At 37.2% G+C, this 15,028-nt stretch overlaps 1 protein-coding gene across 1 annotated transcript in view; it reads left to right on the forward strand.

Annotated features, from left to right (window-relative positions):
- The window catches only part of LOC107858475 (protein NRT1/ PTR FAMILY 8.3), a 56,358-nt gene extending 47,614 nt beyond the window's left edge, over positions 1-8,744 (forward strand). Inside the window, exon 5 of the mRNA XM_016703138.2 lies at positions 7,679-8,744. Coding sequence (XP_016558624.1) covers positions 7,679-8,501 — 823 coding nt within the window. The 3' untranslated portion in view covers positions 8,502-8,744. The remainder of the gene's footprint in view (positions 1-7,678) is intronic.
- The last annotated feature ends 6,284 nt before the right edge of the window (positions 8,745-15,028 follow it).

The following is a 15,028-nucleotide window of genomic DNA, read 5'->3' on the forward strand; positions in this document are numbered from 1 at the left end:
ATCTAAGGACTTGTTGAAATCCTTGTTCTTGTTCCATCCGGAGGAGGTAGAAGAAATGTAACCTTTATTGAAGTACTTCTTGGCATTATTGTTCCTTTCAACCTCAATGGCCGCTTCAACAAGATTATCAATTAGGTTAAACTTGTGGACAACTAGTTGAGAAGCAACTTCATAATCTAAACCACCTTTCAACCGAGCCATACAATGATTTAGGGGTTCTACAATCTCGAGACGAAGGATCAAGTTTTGAAACTCCTTATAATAGTCTTCAATTCCTCTACCTCCTTGTCTCAAATTGTAGAGCCTTGTTAGTTGCTCTGGCTTGAACCTTTCCGTAACATACCTCTCCCTCATAAGTGCCTTCAATTCCTCCTAATCCGGAAAGTTGGGATTACCATTTCTTTCTTTTTGCACTCTTTTAGTCTCCCACCAAGTGTAAGCAAACCCTTTAAGTGAGCAATAACATGGGCGACTTTCTTGTGTCCGGATAATTCATTGAGTTGGAAGATTCAATGGCATTGTATCTCCCAATCAAGGTAGATAGATGGATCACTAGTTCCTTTAAAGGTAGGAAGAGTGATCTTGATTGAGTTAAGACCCGTGTCTCGATCCACATTACCTCCTTGATTCCATTGATGATCTTTTTGAACTTGAGGACGGTGTCCGAAGTTTCCTCTTCCATGTGGAACCGGACCAAACCTTCCCCCTCGGCCTCTATGTCCTCTCCCTTAAGCTCCTCTTCTATTTCTCACGAATTCCGCAAAGAGAGCTACTTCATCTAACTCCCCATTTCCTCCATAAGGTCCCTCACCTTCCACATCATCAATTTGGATTGGTTGGTTTTGGTTAAGTGGGGTTCGGTTTTGTGGCGTTTCTTGGTGGATTTGGTTGAATTGGGGTTGTAGTGGACGAATGGGATTTCGGTTGTTTGGATAAGTAGTGGCTTGGATGATAGGTTCATGTACTTGTCTAGGTGGATTGAGCATTTGGTGAAGTGTTTCGGGAGTTATAGTAGTGGAAGTGTTGAGAGCATGTCCACTAGAGGAGGCATAATAGTTTTGAGGAGTTCAGTGGGTAGAGTCTAGACGACCTTCCAAGGTGTCCATTCTTCTTGAAAGTGACCCTTCTATCCCTTCCATTCTTCCTTCCATTCTTTGATTTAAATCATGTGTCACACTCATTATGGCCGCCAATAAAGTTTCCATAGTTACCTCTCCCGAAGCTCTTGGGCTGCCCTCATCCGATGCCATTGCACCTAAAAAAAGAAATGCTAAACAAAAACAAAAAAACAACAAACAAGTTAAGGTTAGAAAAATCAACCTCATAAGCTCTCAAAGGTCACAACTTTGGTTGTCACTCAATTGGCGTCGCAAGTGTTGATAGCTTGTTTGTACTCCAATGAGACGACTTGGTATCAATTGTGGCTTAAGGCCGGAATAAATTCTTGTTTGAAACGAATCAAAGAAAATTTGTACGGACTTGAGTCAAGAACTAACAACGAATTCAAAATGAAAAAAAGCACACAAAGAAAGAAAACACTAAAGAAACGGATTCAAAACTAATTCACAACTAAGTAGGTGATTACTAGTTGTTAATTAGCATTAGAATCAAGAAAAGAATCCAAAGAATCAAAGGAAAGAAACTTAGAATAAAAAATTTGAGCTTTATGGTGTTTTTGGATGGTTGATGACGTGGCAACTTCTAAGTGGTTGTTGACATTTGGGAATTTTCTTGTTTCCAATTTGAACTTCAATCAATCTTCATCTTGGAGGTGCTAGAATCGGTTTTGGATTAAGAAAATGCAAAGAATTAGACCCTTTAATTGTTCTTTAAGCTCGAAAGAGTTTGAATTTTGTTGTGGTCCCCTCCTTGTACTTTCCCTTGTCCTCTTCTTCAAGAATATTCCTTTCTTGATGCCTTTTGTTTCTTTCTTTCTTTGAAAGACTTGGAATATGCTTGGAATATTCATTGAGACAAACAAGTACACCCTCTTTCTCCTCCTTTTAAGATCAAACACTCACTTTTTGAATATTCTTTGGCAAAAATGCAAGGTAAGGCTGCGTACGATACACCCTTGTGGTGGGGCCCTTCCCCGGACACCGCACATAGCGGTAGCTTTAGTGCACCGAACTCCCTTTTTTTCTTCAACAATATATGAAGATTATGAAGAACACCAAAAACATTCAAAAGTGACCCTTAAGCATATGACCTCGAAACTTGGTGATTTTTGATTTTTCAAGCACACATTGAACTCCCAAACACCAATATCACGATTTCAAGCCTAAATCCTCAACCAAACCCTTCCAAGATTCGAGATCCACCTTCAAGCTTCTTCAAGTCAAGCTCAACAATGGATGACTCAAATCAACCCGGAAATAGCTCAAATTCTAGATCTAGACTCTATTAGTGTTAGGGAACAAGGATCTCACACTAGAAACAAACAAAAGACACAAAAATTTCCAAGATCTAAGTCTCGACCAAAGGGGTCAAATCGGAAACAAACTTTTTTTTTTTTTGTGATTTTCGATTTTTGACACTCTTTTTTTGTTGATTTTCTAGATAACAATCCCAAGATTGATTTCGTTGGAACGAAATCAAATCTTGCTCTTGATACCAAATGATACGAATCTAGATACTAAACACGAGATTAAGCTAAGGAAAACTAAGACAAACCCGAATTCAAGATAACAAGGAAAGTAAAGATAGATAAATTGTCACAAGAGACTACAAAGATTTAAGAACCAATGGGTATATCGAACCCGAAGACCTCTAAACTAGTAGAATCGAACACCAATTTCTTACGTAGACCTCAGGGGAATTGAGTTCCCAAGCAACCCACATTTCTAAACAAGTTGTCAACATAAGCTAATCCAAGCTTGCAAATCACTCATAAGAGTATTCACTCGAAATATCATCAAAGTTGTAAATGAAATGACTAAGGCATCTATTTATAGTGTTTGCCTTTGCCTAAATTAGCCTATTACAAAAATAGCTCAAAAGTGGCTCTTTTGGAAATAACCCACATGGGCTCTTCAAAGCATGCTCCAAGCTATTCTCCACACGTGGGCTTGTGGACTTGGGCGTCCAAAGGGGGTCCACCGAAGGCATCTTTGAGCTCTTGGATTGATCATGGCTCGGAGCCTTTTGTTTGGCCTCAGAAAATGTAGTCAAAAGCTTTAAGGCCGATCTAGATAGTATCAGAAGGGGAGCCTTGGAGTAACTGGTAAAGTTGCTGCCATGTGACTATGAGGTCACGGAGCCTTGGAAACATCCTCTAGCAGAAATGTAAGGTAAGGCTCCGTACAATACCCATTGTGATGGGGCCCTTCCCCGGATCCTGCGTATAGCGGGAGCTTTAATGCACCAGGCTGCCTTTTTATCGCTTATGCGATCAATGCGATACTTCGCCTGTTGGCAGGTGTCTTGTAAGCGACTTGTTGTCGCTTAAGCAACGGTCGCGCACGCTACATCTCGGCTGGGTCGCTTAAGCGGGTGCACCAGCTAGAGACTTGGATTCTTCGCGGACCCCTCGGGATTCATTCGGAATCTCAAGAACGCAAGTGGACTATGCTACCTTATCAAATTTGACGCTCCGAACTCAATGTCGATATTAGATTTTTGAAAAAAATGTTGTTTTCACTAAGATTACCCCCGAAACCCAATTTCATAACTTTCCGAACCAAGGATCAAAATGAGATTTAAAAGCCGTAAAGGCACACCAATCATGATACCAACCTAAAATCGACGTTCCCGATCTGCTGACGCAGTCCGTTTTTCATCCGACACACGGATCAATAAATGTTGATTGAAGTCAAACTATAAGGCTTTTCAAGCCACCAAAAATCACAAACTCGGACAAATCATATCGAAATGCATTGGAAACTATATCAAACATCTCCACACCCCAGAAATACCACAATGCAATAACAGGGAGGGGTAAAATGGTCAAATCACACAGCAATAAATATTTCACACTAATCACCAAAAAGTCAGGTCATTATAGTGGCATTCCACGAGTGGTTCACAGGAAGTTTTCACTTCTCTGATCTTGATCATGGGTCATAGTACGAACCGTACAGTGAAAGTACGATTCATACTTTGGCATATGAATTTGACGGACTTTGTTCAGCTTCTGGACTTACTTAGTATGACTCGATGTACGACTCGTACATCAGCCCACGACTCATACCATGAGCCGTGGTGAATGGAACTTGAAAAGAATCTGGGGCAGCATATCGTGGTTCCATTGTACGACTCGTACATAGGGTCGTACTGGTCTAGGATAGGTATTTTTCAACTAGTTTTCTAAGTTAAGTTTGAGTTTAATCATGGAAAAGTTTTGGAGTGTTATTATATTTAAATCTTAATCGAACTAATATTAACTTTGAAATACCATTTCAAAAAAAAAATAAAAAAAAATAGAAATTTGAATTCAACTATGAATTTTCCGCTTTTACTCTCCTAGATTTCATGACATCCTAAATTTTGTAACCCTTTTCAATTAATTAATTTAATAATAAGAAGAATAGGTTATGTTTTGTATGGTGACTTTGTGGAACGTGTTGTGGATGTAGTGTGAATATTGATTCTTTCCAAGACTTCTCTAGATCTCTTAACCTGTATGATCAATTAAAAACGGACTTTTGTTCTATATGGTGACTTAACGGAAACATGTTAAGACTGATATCTCTTCTTTCCACGTTTTTGTCTATTTCTTTTTGTTAATGTTTTGATCATTTCTTAGATTAAATTAGATTAGAAATATTTTGTTTAAGAACAATCTGTATACCCTTTTTTTAAAACATGGAAGACATTTAATATTCAGTAATTTTGTTTTAACAAATGTGATATCAGAGTTCCTTTTTAGAATGACACAGAGAAATAGAGCCCTTGAAATTCTGGGTCATGGTTAGCAGGGAATTGTTCAAAGACAATAGAAGAAGTAAGCTTTCAGTGCAATATATCCACATATAGAAGCAAAGTGATCTAGATTTTACTTGGTTTAAAGCTTCACCTTCAGCTCCTACCATCCAGCCCGAAGCTTAGAATTCTTTGAACGTGATAAGTTGTGTGATTTGTCTCTTCTCCTTTAATTTTTTTTCTTTTTCCGAGCTTTAGTGTTCTTGATGTATTTTGTACCTTTTTTGGTACAAAATAATTTCTAGTGATGAAAATGAGAGTTGAGACTGCTTCCTAAGTTTGAAAACAAAGAAACAGAAAAAGTTTACTCAGTCGGAAATTGAAGTTTTGTGTCCTCTGAATACGATTATATATATGTGATTCCTTTCTTGGGATCTAGGATGCTTTTCTTTTGGTGGAGGCGAGGAGGGTTTTTGGGGTTTCTAAACTTTGTACCCCTCTTCAAATTACTTCTACAGTGAAGTTGATATTGTTTCCAAATCACTCTAATAGCAAGGAAACAACCAGAAACCTTTGAGTGCATTTCTCGGAAGGTCACTCAACAATTGAAAATTATTTATCAGTCATGTTCCTTTTTCTAAATAAGGTCACCCCACATTGCCTATATCACTTCAAAAGTCACCCTACTAAAATTTGGCCGACAAAATATGACATGACATTTTGTTTAGCCCGCATGAACTTTTTTTTTTTTTGATCGATCCACATGACATTAATAATTGAGAACTTAACATAAACTACCGATCCGACCCAATCATAATGCATAACTCGAATTGACCCCATTTTTGTGTTGATTACTATGTATAGCTTGTAATAAAGTGGAATATCTGTAGAAGCTTTGGTATTTATTTGGTAAAACACATAAACTGTATCTTTTGTGGAATAGATTAATGAGTCGGTAGCTGTATTTAAGTAGAGAAACTTCTTTTGTTCTCTGATTAAGAGGAAGTACTTCTCCAATTTCAATTTGTTTGGCTTGATTTGAAGTTCGATGGTCAAATTAACTAATGTTCAGTGTGAATTCGTACATAAGATTTTTAATTTTTTGAAATAAAATTTACAATTTAGAAAACTATATAAAAATTATTTTAAGTAATCAAACCCAAAAGTAGGGTTAATTTGGTTTATGCTTAAGGTCAGGTCGGGTCACTTACTTATGTTAAAGTTTTGAATTATTAATGTCATGCGGATTGAGATGAAAAAATGCTCACGTGGACCAAATAAAATGCCACGTTATATTTTCTTGGCCAAATTTTAAGAAGGTGACTATTGAAGTGATATAAGAAATGTTGGGTGATGTTACAAAAAAAGAAACATGACTTCGATAAATAATTCCCATTAATTTGGTGATCTTCTGAGTAATGAACTCTATACCTTGTAGGCATAAAAACGGAGAAATTAAAAACTGTTTAAAGTTGTTTCGATCTTAAACTCTAAGAAAGCTCATGAATAATTTATTGTCTCTATCATGATAGCAAAAATATTATCTATTGCTACTATAGATGTGCTACCTGGTACTGAGTTGTCTGTCAAACTAAAAATTATGAAAAATCATTCTAATAAATTTGGCTGCTCAGATGATCCATATAGAACTATGTTTATGGTATGGGTGTTATTCTTTAGAAGGAGATTATGTGGAATTAGTTCTTTGAGTGTGAAGAATAAGTTCTTTGAGCCTCTCCGTCATGTTACTGCTTTTAAGTTTTTCAATAATCAATAGTGCATAAATTGGATTTACACAAAAATTTTCAATAATCCGTAGTGCGGAAATTGGATTTACATGAAAAGTTTGTCATAAATCCAGAATCATGAATGTATGAATTATTTCATGATTCTGGATTGGTTTGATGATTCTTTATGTTTGTATATCTCGGAAAGTAAGGCTGCAGGGAATTTAAATACCGAAATTTCCTGTTAGTGTGTACTTGGTTTATTTTCACTTTGAGGCATGTGTACTCTTTTCTGTCAGTTAATGGCTCCTTAATGGCATTTAGGTACTTGGTGTTGTTATATTTATGCTTTTACACCTTTAATGACGGTATTTATCGTCTAGGCAAATTATCTTTTATGGAAACCATCTTGTTCAGAGATTATCCTTTGTCTTTACAAGTAGTGTTACTGTCTAATTATTGATTTAGTGCTTTAGAAAATTTTTAATTTCAACTTTTTTAGTTGCTTCACTCCGTTGTTCTGTCAGTAGATGTCTCCTTAATGGCGTTAGGTACTTGGTGGTGTTATATTTATCTTATACCTTTAATAAGTAGTACTTATCTTTTAGGGAAATCATCTCGTTCTCAGATTGTTCTGTGTCTATACAAGTAGTGTTACCTTTTAATTATTGATTCTGATTTCTGATGCTTTAGAAAATGTTTAATTTTAACAATTCTAAGTCATTAATATGATTTTTGAAGGAATTATAGCTTACTTCTGTTGGTGTTGTATGTTTTTAAAATTTCATTATCTTCGCAAACAATTGTTCTAACGACTTACATAGGATAATACATGAACAAAATCTAGTTCTCGGAAAAATGCAATTATTGTGACGCACCAAGTAATTTTTCTACAATCCTCAATGCATCTGATGCAACTTATGTTGAGCTTGCTGCAACTTCTTGGAATTATACTTACTCTTGCTCCCTTCTGGTATTTGGTTAAACATAGACCTGGTTTATCTTAGCTTTTCAAATTAGCAATCCTCAATTTCCTGAAAGGATTCAGTTAGCATGCTTTTGGATCTTCTCCGTAACATTATCTTCTTCAGGTGCCTTGACAAAGCTGCTGTAGTTTCAGACACCGAATTGAAAACTGGGGACTATTCCAATGCTTGGAGGCTCTGTACTGTTACGCAGGTTGAGGAGCTGAAAATTTTGATTCGCATGTTCCCGATATGGGCAACTGGAATAGTCTTTTCTGCTGTTTATGCACAAATGTCTACAATGTTTGTGGAGCAAGGGACGGTGATGGACACTGCAATTGGTTCCTTCAGAATTCCTGCAGCATCTCTTTCAACTTTCGATACCGTTAGTGTTATTGTGTGGGTCCCAGTCTATGATAGGATCCTTGTTCCAATTGCAAGGAGGCTTACTGGAAAGGAGAGGGGATTTTCCGAGTTACAGCGAATGGGTATTGGACTTTTCCTTTCAGTGTTGTGCATGTCAGCTGCTGCTATCATTGAGATCAAGCGTCTGCAACTCGCAAGAGACCTTGGTTTGGTGGATGAAGCCGTTGCAGTACCTCTCAGTATCTTTTGGCAGATTCCGCAATATTTTATACTGGGAGCAGCTGAGATATTTACTTTCATTGGGCAGCTTGAGTTTTTTTATGATCAATCACCAGATGCGATGCGTAGCTTGTGCAGTGCGTTGTCATTGATGACAACTGCTTTGGGTAATTACTTGAGCTCTTTCATACTGACTGTAGTAACGTCCATTACAACTCAAGGTGGCAAACCTGGATGGATTCCAAACAACTTGAACGGTGGGCATCTCGATTATTTCTTCTGGCTCTTGGCCGCACTTAGCTTCTGCAACTTAGTGATCTATATTTTCTGTGCCAAAATGTATAAATCCAAGAAGGCATCTTAAGTTGAAGTTGGTTGTAGCCACCGTCTATGCTTCAAAATGAAAGAAAATGTGACATACTGCATGACTATCACTCTTGTGTGAAAGCAAAAAGATACCCGTGCAAGTCGCAAGCTAAACAGCCTAGAACTTCTGTACGTTATGAGTTACCGAACTTTCAAAAGAAATCCTCGTCTATTGTAAATATCTGAAGATGTTAGATTTGGAGTTCAATTATTGGTGTAGCAGTCTTATTGTTCTTTCAAACTTGCTTGCGTCATCTATCTCCTTGAATTATGGTAGCTACATTCTCTTGGTTGCGGCTTTTGTGAGCTGGACTCTCACCTGAACGAGGTGATATCTCAATTTGAATCTACATTTTGGACGAGACATGGTACTTAAAATCACCAGTGGTCTCAAGAGAACACTGAAACACTGCATACAATAACTAAAATGGGTAATGTAATAATAATAAACTGACTAAATATTTAATGAATAAAGCAATATTTGAGACATCAAATCAAACTGCCAAAATGACTATGTTTGAAAGCCTCTACTAATAAGAATTAATTGTTGGGGCAAGACCCCAGCTAACTCCAAACAATTAAAGTAACTGTCTGAAATAAATAATTGCATCTGAAATTAAACTAGTCCTTGAATGATGAGGACTCACCAAAGTCAGATTGGAATGTTTGCAATCTGTTCTAGTCATGAATCTGTGAATGGGTACTTGAATCTATATCATAATAGGATACAGCAAAGGAAAAATATGTTATTTGTAATATATCATAAGTGTACTGAGTATATGAGATATATAAATGCCATAAATAATATTTAAAACATGCTTTTAAATTGGTTTTAGATGAAATAAGCAAAATTGTACGAAATATCAAAACTGTAGAGTAAACTATAAACATGAAGTATTGTAAACCATGAAATAGGTTAATTGAGCTGAAACTGTGAGGCATGTACAAATGTTGGAGTCCAATGTACTACCCCAGTTGGGAGGGTGCCCTATATCCTGATACGATCCGGATCGGCCTTAAAGCTTTAGACTACATCTTTCGAGGCAAATACAAAGATGTTCAATCCATGATCAAGCCAAGAGATCAAGAGTGCATTCGGTGGACCCCTTTTAGGCTCCTAAAACCACAAGGCCCCGTGTAGAGCATGCTTGAAGAGCCCTTTTGAGCTATTTTTGTGATAGGATATTTGCAAACACTATAAATATATGCCTTAGTTATTTCATTTGTAACTTTGATGATATTTGAAAGAATACTATTGTGAGTGAATTGCAAGCTTGGATTAGCTTGTGTTGACATCTTGTTTAGAAATGTGGGTTGCTTGAAAACTCGATTCCTTTGAGGTCTACGTAAGAAGTTGGTGTTCGATTCTACCCGTTTAAGGGTCATTGAGTTTGATACACTCGTTGGTTCTTAATTCTTTGTAGTTTCTTATGTCAATTTACCTATCTTTACTTTCTTGCATTAGTTGTGTTTTGCTTCTTTAGGTAGTCTTCATCTCTCTTCGGCCAATTCTTTATCATATCCAGCCAAAAGTATAGAACCTGTCCGATGTGTTTCCATTAACTGGGCCCATTCAGGTTAAATGTGTCAACCTAACATGCAAAAGACCATTATCCTATGGTGGCAATGTAGTTCCGAGACTTGAGCTATTTGAAATCCGTCTGCTTGGTGCTAAATAATTCTCTCAAAATATATTATTAGTTGCTCATAAATAAAAACTAATGTCTGAAAATAAAGCATGAACTAGTTTAATTTACTGTTTTATTGAGATTCTAAAAAATTGAAACTAGTCATGTTAAATTTACTGAATTCTAGGATCAAGTATTCAGTAAGCGGTCAAGCAACCTCTAAGGTGGAGGTTGGCTAGCTTGGTAGGGACCGCTTACGCGGTCATTTGGCCGCTTAAGCGGCTATTGCTGGTGCTTTCTCTTTCCCTTTCTCTCTCTTTCTCCACACACACACACATATATATTGTAAGACCCTGCAAATTTTTGATAATTTTATTTTTGACCATCCCACATGCTTAACGTCGATTTTTGACTTGAATTATGTTTAGGGATGTTAAAAGGGTGTTTTGAAAAAGTTTCAGAATTTTCGAAAGGGGTTCAAGGCTATTTTAGAACTCCGACGTAGTGTTTCTCCACGATAGTGGCGTGCCATGCCACTTGAGTTCCACGATAGCAACGTGGCGCAGAGGCTAGCCTCGACGATAGTGTGGCACGTTGCTGCGTTAAAATCGCCCAGTTTTTGTTTTTTTACTTAGGGTGAGGGACTTCTGATCTTTTCACCCTTTCCATGACTTATAAACATAAAAAATGACCTTTTCCCTTTCAGTTTTAAACATTAAACACTCTTATTCTCTTCTCTACCACCCAAACCAAGAAAGCTCAAGAATTTTTCAAGAAATCATTATTCCGGGCTTCAAACTTCGAATTGTCTTTAGATTCTTTTGTATTTCAGTCATGTTACTCATCCCTAACTTGTAATCTTACATTATGGTATAAATTGATTGAATATTCATGTGATTTAAATTGTAGGTTTGAAATTGGGATGGGGGATTTTGATTGGGTTTACTTGAATTGCTTTCCCCATATTTTAAATTATTTATTCATGCTTTAATTAATGGTTATAGGGACTGAACTAGTGCATTGTTTTAATGATTGGAATGGAGGACATGGGTTTTCCCAAATTGATGAAATTTTGGCTTGACAATTGCATTAATCTCAATCCACTTTGTAAAGTTGATTTTGAATATGGATAATTGCATGGTTGAACTTGTCTTTTGAACCTTTTGAATTGTATTAAAGGATCAATGAATGAATAAGGTTTTGGAATGGCTTTGGTGGCTATGGATTGGATTTTAAATGGAACTTGGGAGTCAATTTAATTATATGGATTGATTTGACATAATTATATTAGCTTGTAAGCATATTGGTATACAATACCATGTTGGTAAATACCTTAATATAAGATTCCTGGATTAATGGTTTGGCTTATGTGCAAACTATTTTAATTTGGGCTTAAAGGGAATTGTGTAGCTCACCGTGAAGGTGGAGGTCTCGAGAGGACCAACATAGGAAACTACGTTTGACGGTGTGGGGGTTTATATGACTGTGTGCTTGGTACACGTATTATATATATATTTTGGGAGGGCTATGGCCTTGGTGTCTTTAGCCTTTCCTTTGATTTCCTCAGTTCGTACGGTTAACACGCACTAGGACCCTCTCAGTAGGGAGAACTGAACCTATATAGCAGATGGGTGCCTTTAGGACGGAGCGAGCAACACAGTTCAAGTTAATATTTTGAACTCTTATGTTCATGACCTTTGTCACTATCCCAACCTTATATATATGTAAATGAATGTGACGCATATGTTTTATGACTTGATTTTGGTAATTGCATTATTTTATCACTTTTCTTGAGTTTCATGCCAGTGCTGCCCCACTAACCGTCCCTGGACGCTGCACCATTTCATGATGTAGGGTTCAAAGGGTATTCTATTGCTCCTGTGCAGCGTTAGGTGGTTTGGTACATCTGTTGAGTTGTTGTAAAGTGGTGAGCCTCTATCTTTCGAAAGGCTCGGCATTTCATCTATTTTCTTTATTTCTTAATATATTTTTTTGGATTTTTTTGTTCATGGTTGGGGGCATGTCCCGACCTATTTGGCATTTCTGGTTTTAGAGGCTTTTTTGGACAAGTATGGGTTGGATGTTGCTTTGATTCTCAGGTTTTATTTTGTTTATCTATACATCTTATTATCAGTTTTAATTGGTTTCCGCTATTTTATTTATATGCTCTTGAGATAAAGCTAAAGGGGTGGTCTCCGACCCACGATGGGCTTGAGATAACTGTCACAACTAGGTCCTGGTTTGGGTTATGACAAGCTTGGTATCTGAGCACGGTTTAGGGTCTGATTTGGGTCATGAAAAACTTGGTATCTGAGCACAGTTTAGGGTCTTTGGGTGTCCACAAAGCCATGTCGAGTATAGTCCCCTTTATGAGTGTGTAGCGCGCCACACTTATAATGGGGAGGCTACAAGGCATTTAGGAATGCTTTTCTTTCTTATGTTATATTTTTGGGTTATAGAGTCTAGTTCTATGAAACTTCTTTAACTCCAGGCTTACTCGTATTTCAGATCATGCCTTCTCAAAAATTTGACGGTTGAGAAACTCCGCTAGAAACTCTGTTCCACCTGAGAAAAATATGAAGGAAACTCGCCTGTTTACGAAATATAGACTCGGCGTAGGGTCCCTTCTCCTGATTGTACTGCTTCACATGGGGTTCCATCGGTCCCTACTAGTCCTCCTCGGGCTTCTTAGGCTGGTGACAATTATGCTCAGTCACTTCAAGGGATATCTCTAATGCAGATTTCTATCAGCCTATCTATATGCTCACTCAGTTGGTGGCATCAAAGTCTCATCGGTCTGATTATGTTAGTAGGCTGTTAGTTTATCTAAGGTCACTTGGGTTGGCTAGATTATAAGGTTGAATACCCAACCTTTGTGGGCTCTAAGGTTGAGGAGGATCCTTAGGGGTTTATTCATGAGATGGAGAATATCTTTAGGGTGATGCATGCTACTGATTTGGAAGGTGTGGATTTTAATGCCTATCAGTTGAAAGATGTGGCTTATCAGTGGTATGAGGAGTAGGAAGCAATGGGGGGTGATGATACCGAGTCGGTCATATGGGATGAGTTTTCAAGCGCTTTTCTTGATCATTTCTTTCCTCAGGAGTTGAGGGAAGCAAATGCTAAAGAGTTTGTGAACTTAAAGCAGGGTAAGATGAGTGTGAAAGAGTATGCCCTAAAATTTCAGCAGTTGTCCCGTCATTGTGATGTCCCGAAAATTTTTTTTGTTAAGATCTAGGACAAAAATATGTTGAATTCTGTTCTTTATCATGATTAATAATTTTTCTGTGTGGAATTTCTAGATATGCGACCCGTCATTGCGTAGAGCATCGAATAAGCTTTCCAACGATATGTGAATCATCCAAAATGGACACTTGAGCGATGAGTTATGATCATTCCGATCTAACCGTGAATAGTGGTGAACAGTAAATGTGCAGGAAAAAAATACTGAGGCCAGGTGAATTTTAGGGTCAACTTTAAATGATCATAAATCCTTGTGCATAATGATCTGGGTGAGCTATATATCAATAAAAAGCTTTGAAAGTCCTCTTTCCAATGAAATTGGTGTCATCCAATTTGGCCATCGGAGAAAAAAAGTTATGGTCGATCTACTTCAGCCTATCAAAATAGTCCACCAAAGGACAAATTTGACATTATTTAATTTTTAAGGGTATTTTGGTCATTTTCACTCCAATCCATCCGCGTAAACCATGGATTTAAGTCCATTAAGAGCATTTAATGCCTCATTTTTCTCCAAAATTTCCTAAGGCTCAAACCCTAACCCTACTACTCCAAATTTCATCCTTCTATGTTTCTTGATTGAACCGTAGAAATTTCAAATTGACTTGGGATTCGAGTTGATCATGTTAAGGGCTTAGAGAAGCACCCTTTATTTTCGTGAATAAAGTTCTGGAGTCGGAAGTTTATATTCAATTTCTATTTTTAGGTATGTGGCGCTTTGAACAAGATTATCCTTTCGATCTTGTGCCCGGTATTTTTGTTGAATTACATTGACATGAGATTTTACATGTTTTACCATGAATTGGAAATATGGTTTTATACCTTATATTATTGTCCATGAGCTATGGGATTATGTCATCCGATATGTGTTTGATGTTGAGATGGAATTATGTCCAAAAAGTATTTGATTATGAGAGTATGATGATTTATTTTGTAAGCGTTGATTTATATACTATCATTCCTCTATTTTCTTATTGTGAATTTATAATTGATATTGGAAATTCTATATCCCTACTATGGGTTGATGTCTCAAGTACCTTTAAATGGGAGTTGGATGGCAAATTGAGAAATATTGATATTGAAGTGCAATGAGTCTTAGTCTTTTTCGGATGGTTTTGATGAGTTAAATTGTTGAAAATATTATGTATTGAGTCTTCATATCCTTGTCCAAATGTCGAGTCGGTTATGGTTCAACGCATTGATACCTTGTTAATGTCGAGGAAGATTAAAATGTGTTGAGCTAAAATGTGTTGAGTTAGGAATCCACAAATTGATATGATTTGATAAATGAGAAAGAGATTTGATTTGGTCTTTATGATGGACCCTTGTGATGTTGTGGTGGATTTTCTAACGCGTTCTGAGCTTGTCAGAGAGTAGTACTTAGCACCGAGAGGGAAATTTGGTATTTCCCCAAACCTATGTGGCACCGTAGGGTTGTTTGATGATGATATTGTTGGCCAGAGAGCCCGATTGTGATTATTGCAGTTTTAAGGTCGTACTCCCTGGCAAAGTGTATGACGCTCCCGCCAATGGGGGTTTCAAACGTTGGTATTCCACATAGCTCACGTGGGGTTGTCGGTTATAGGAAACTCCCCCGTCCATAAGAGTCATGTTTATTGAAATACCGAGTCACTCTGAGTTTTGATGTGGTAAGTCA

This window comes from Capsicum annuum, chromosome 2, assembly GCF_002878395.1.
Source record: "Capsicum annuum cultivar UCD-10X-F1 chromosome 2, UCD10Xv1.1, whole genome shotgun sequence".
Classification (NCBI taxonomy): Eukaryota; Viridiplantae; Streptophyta; class Magnoliopsida; order Solanales; family Solanaceae; genus Capsicum; species Capsicum annuum.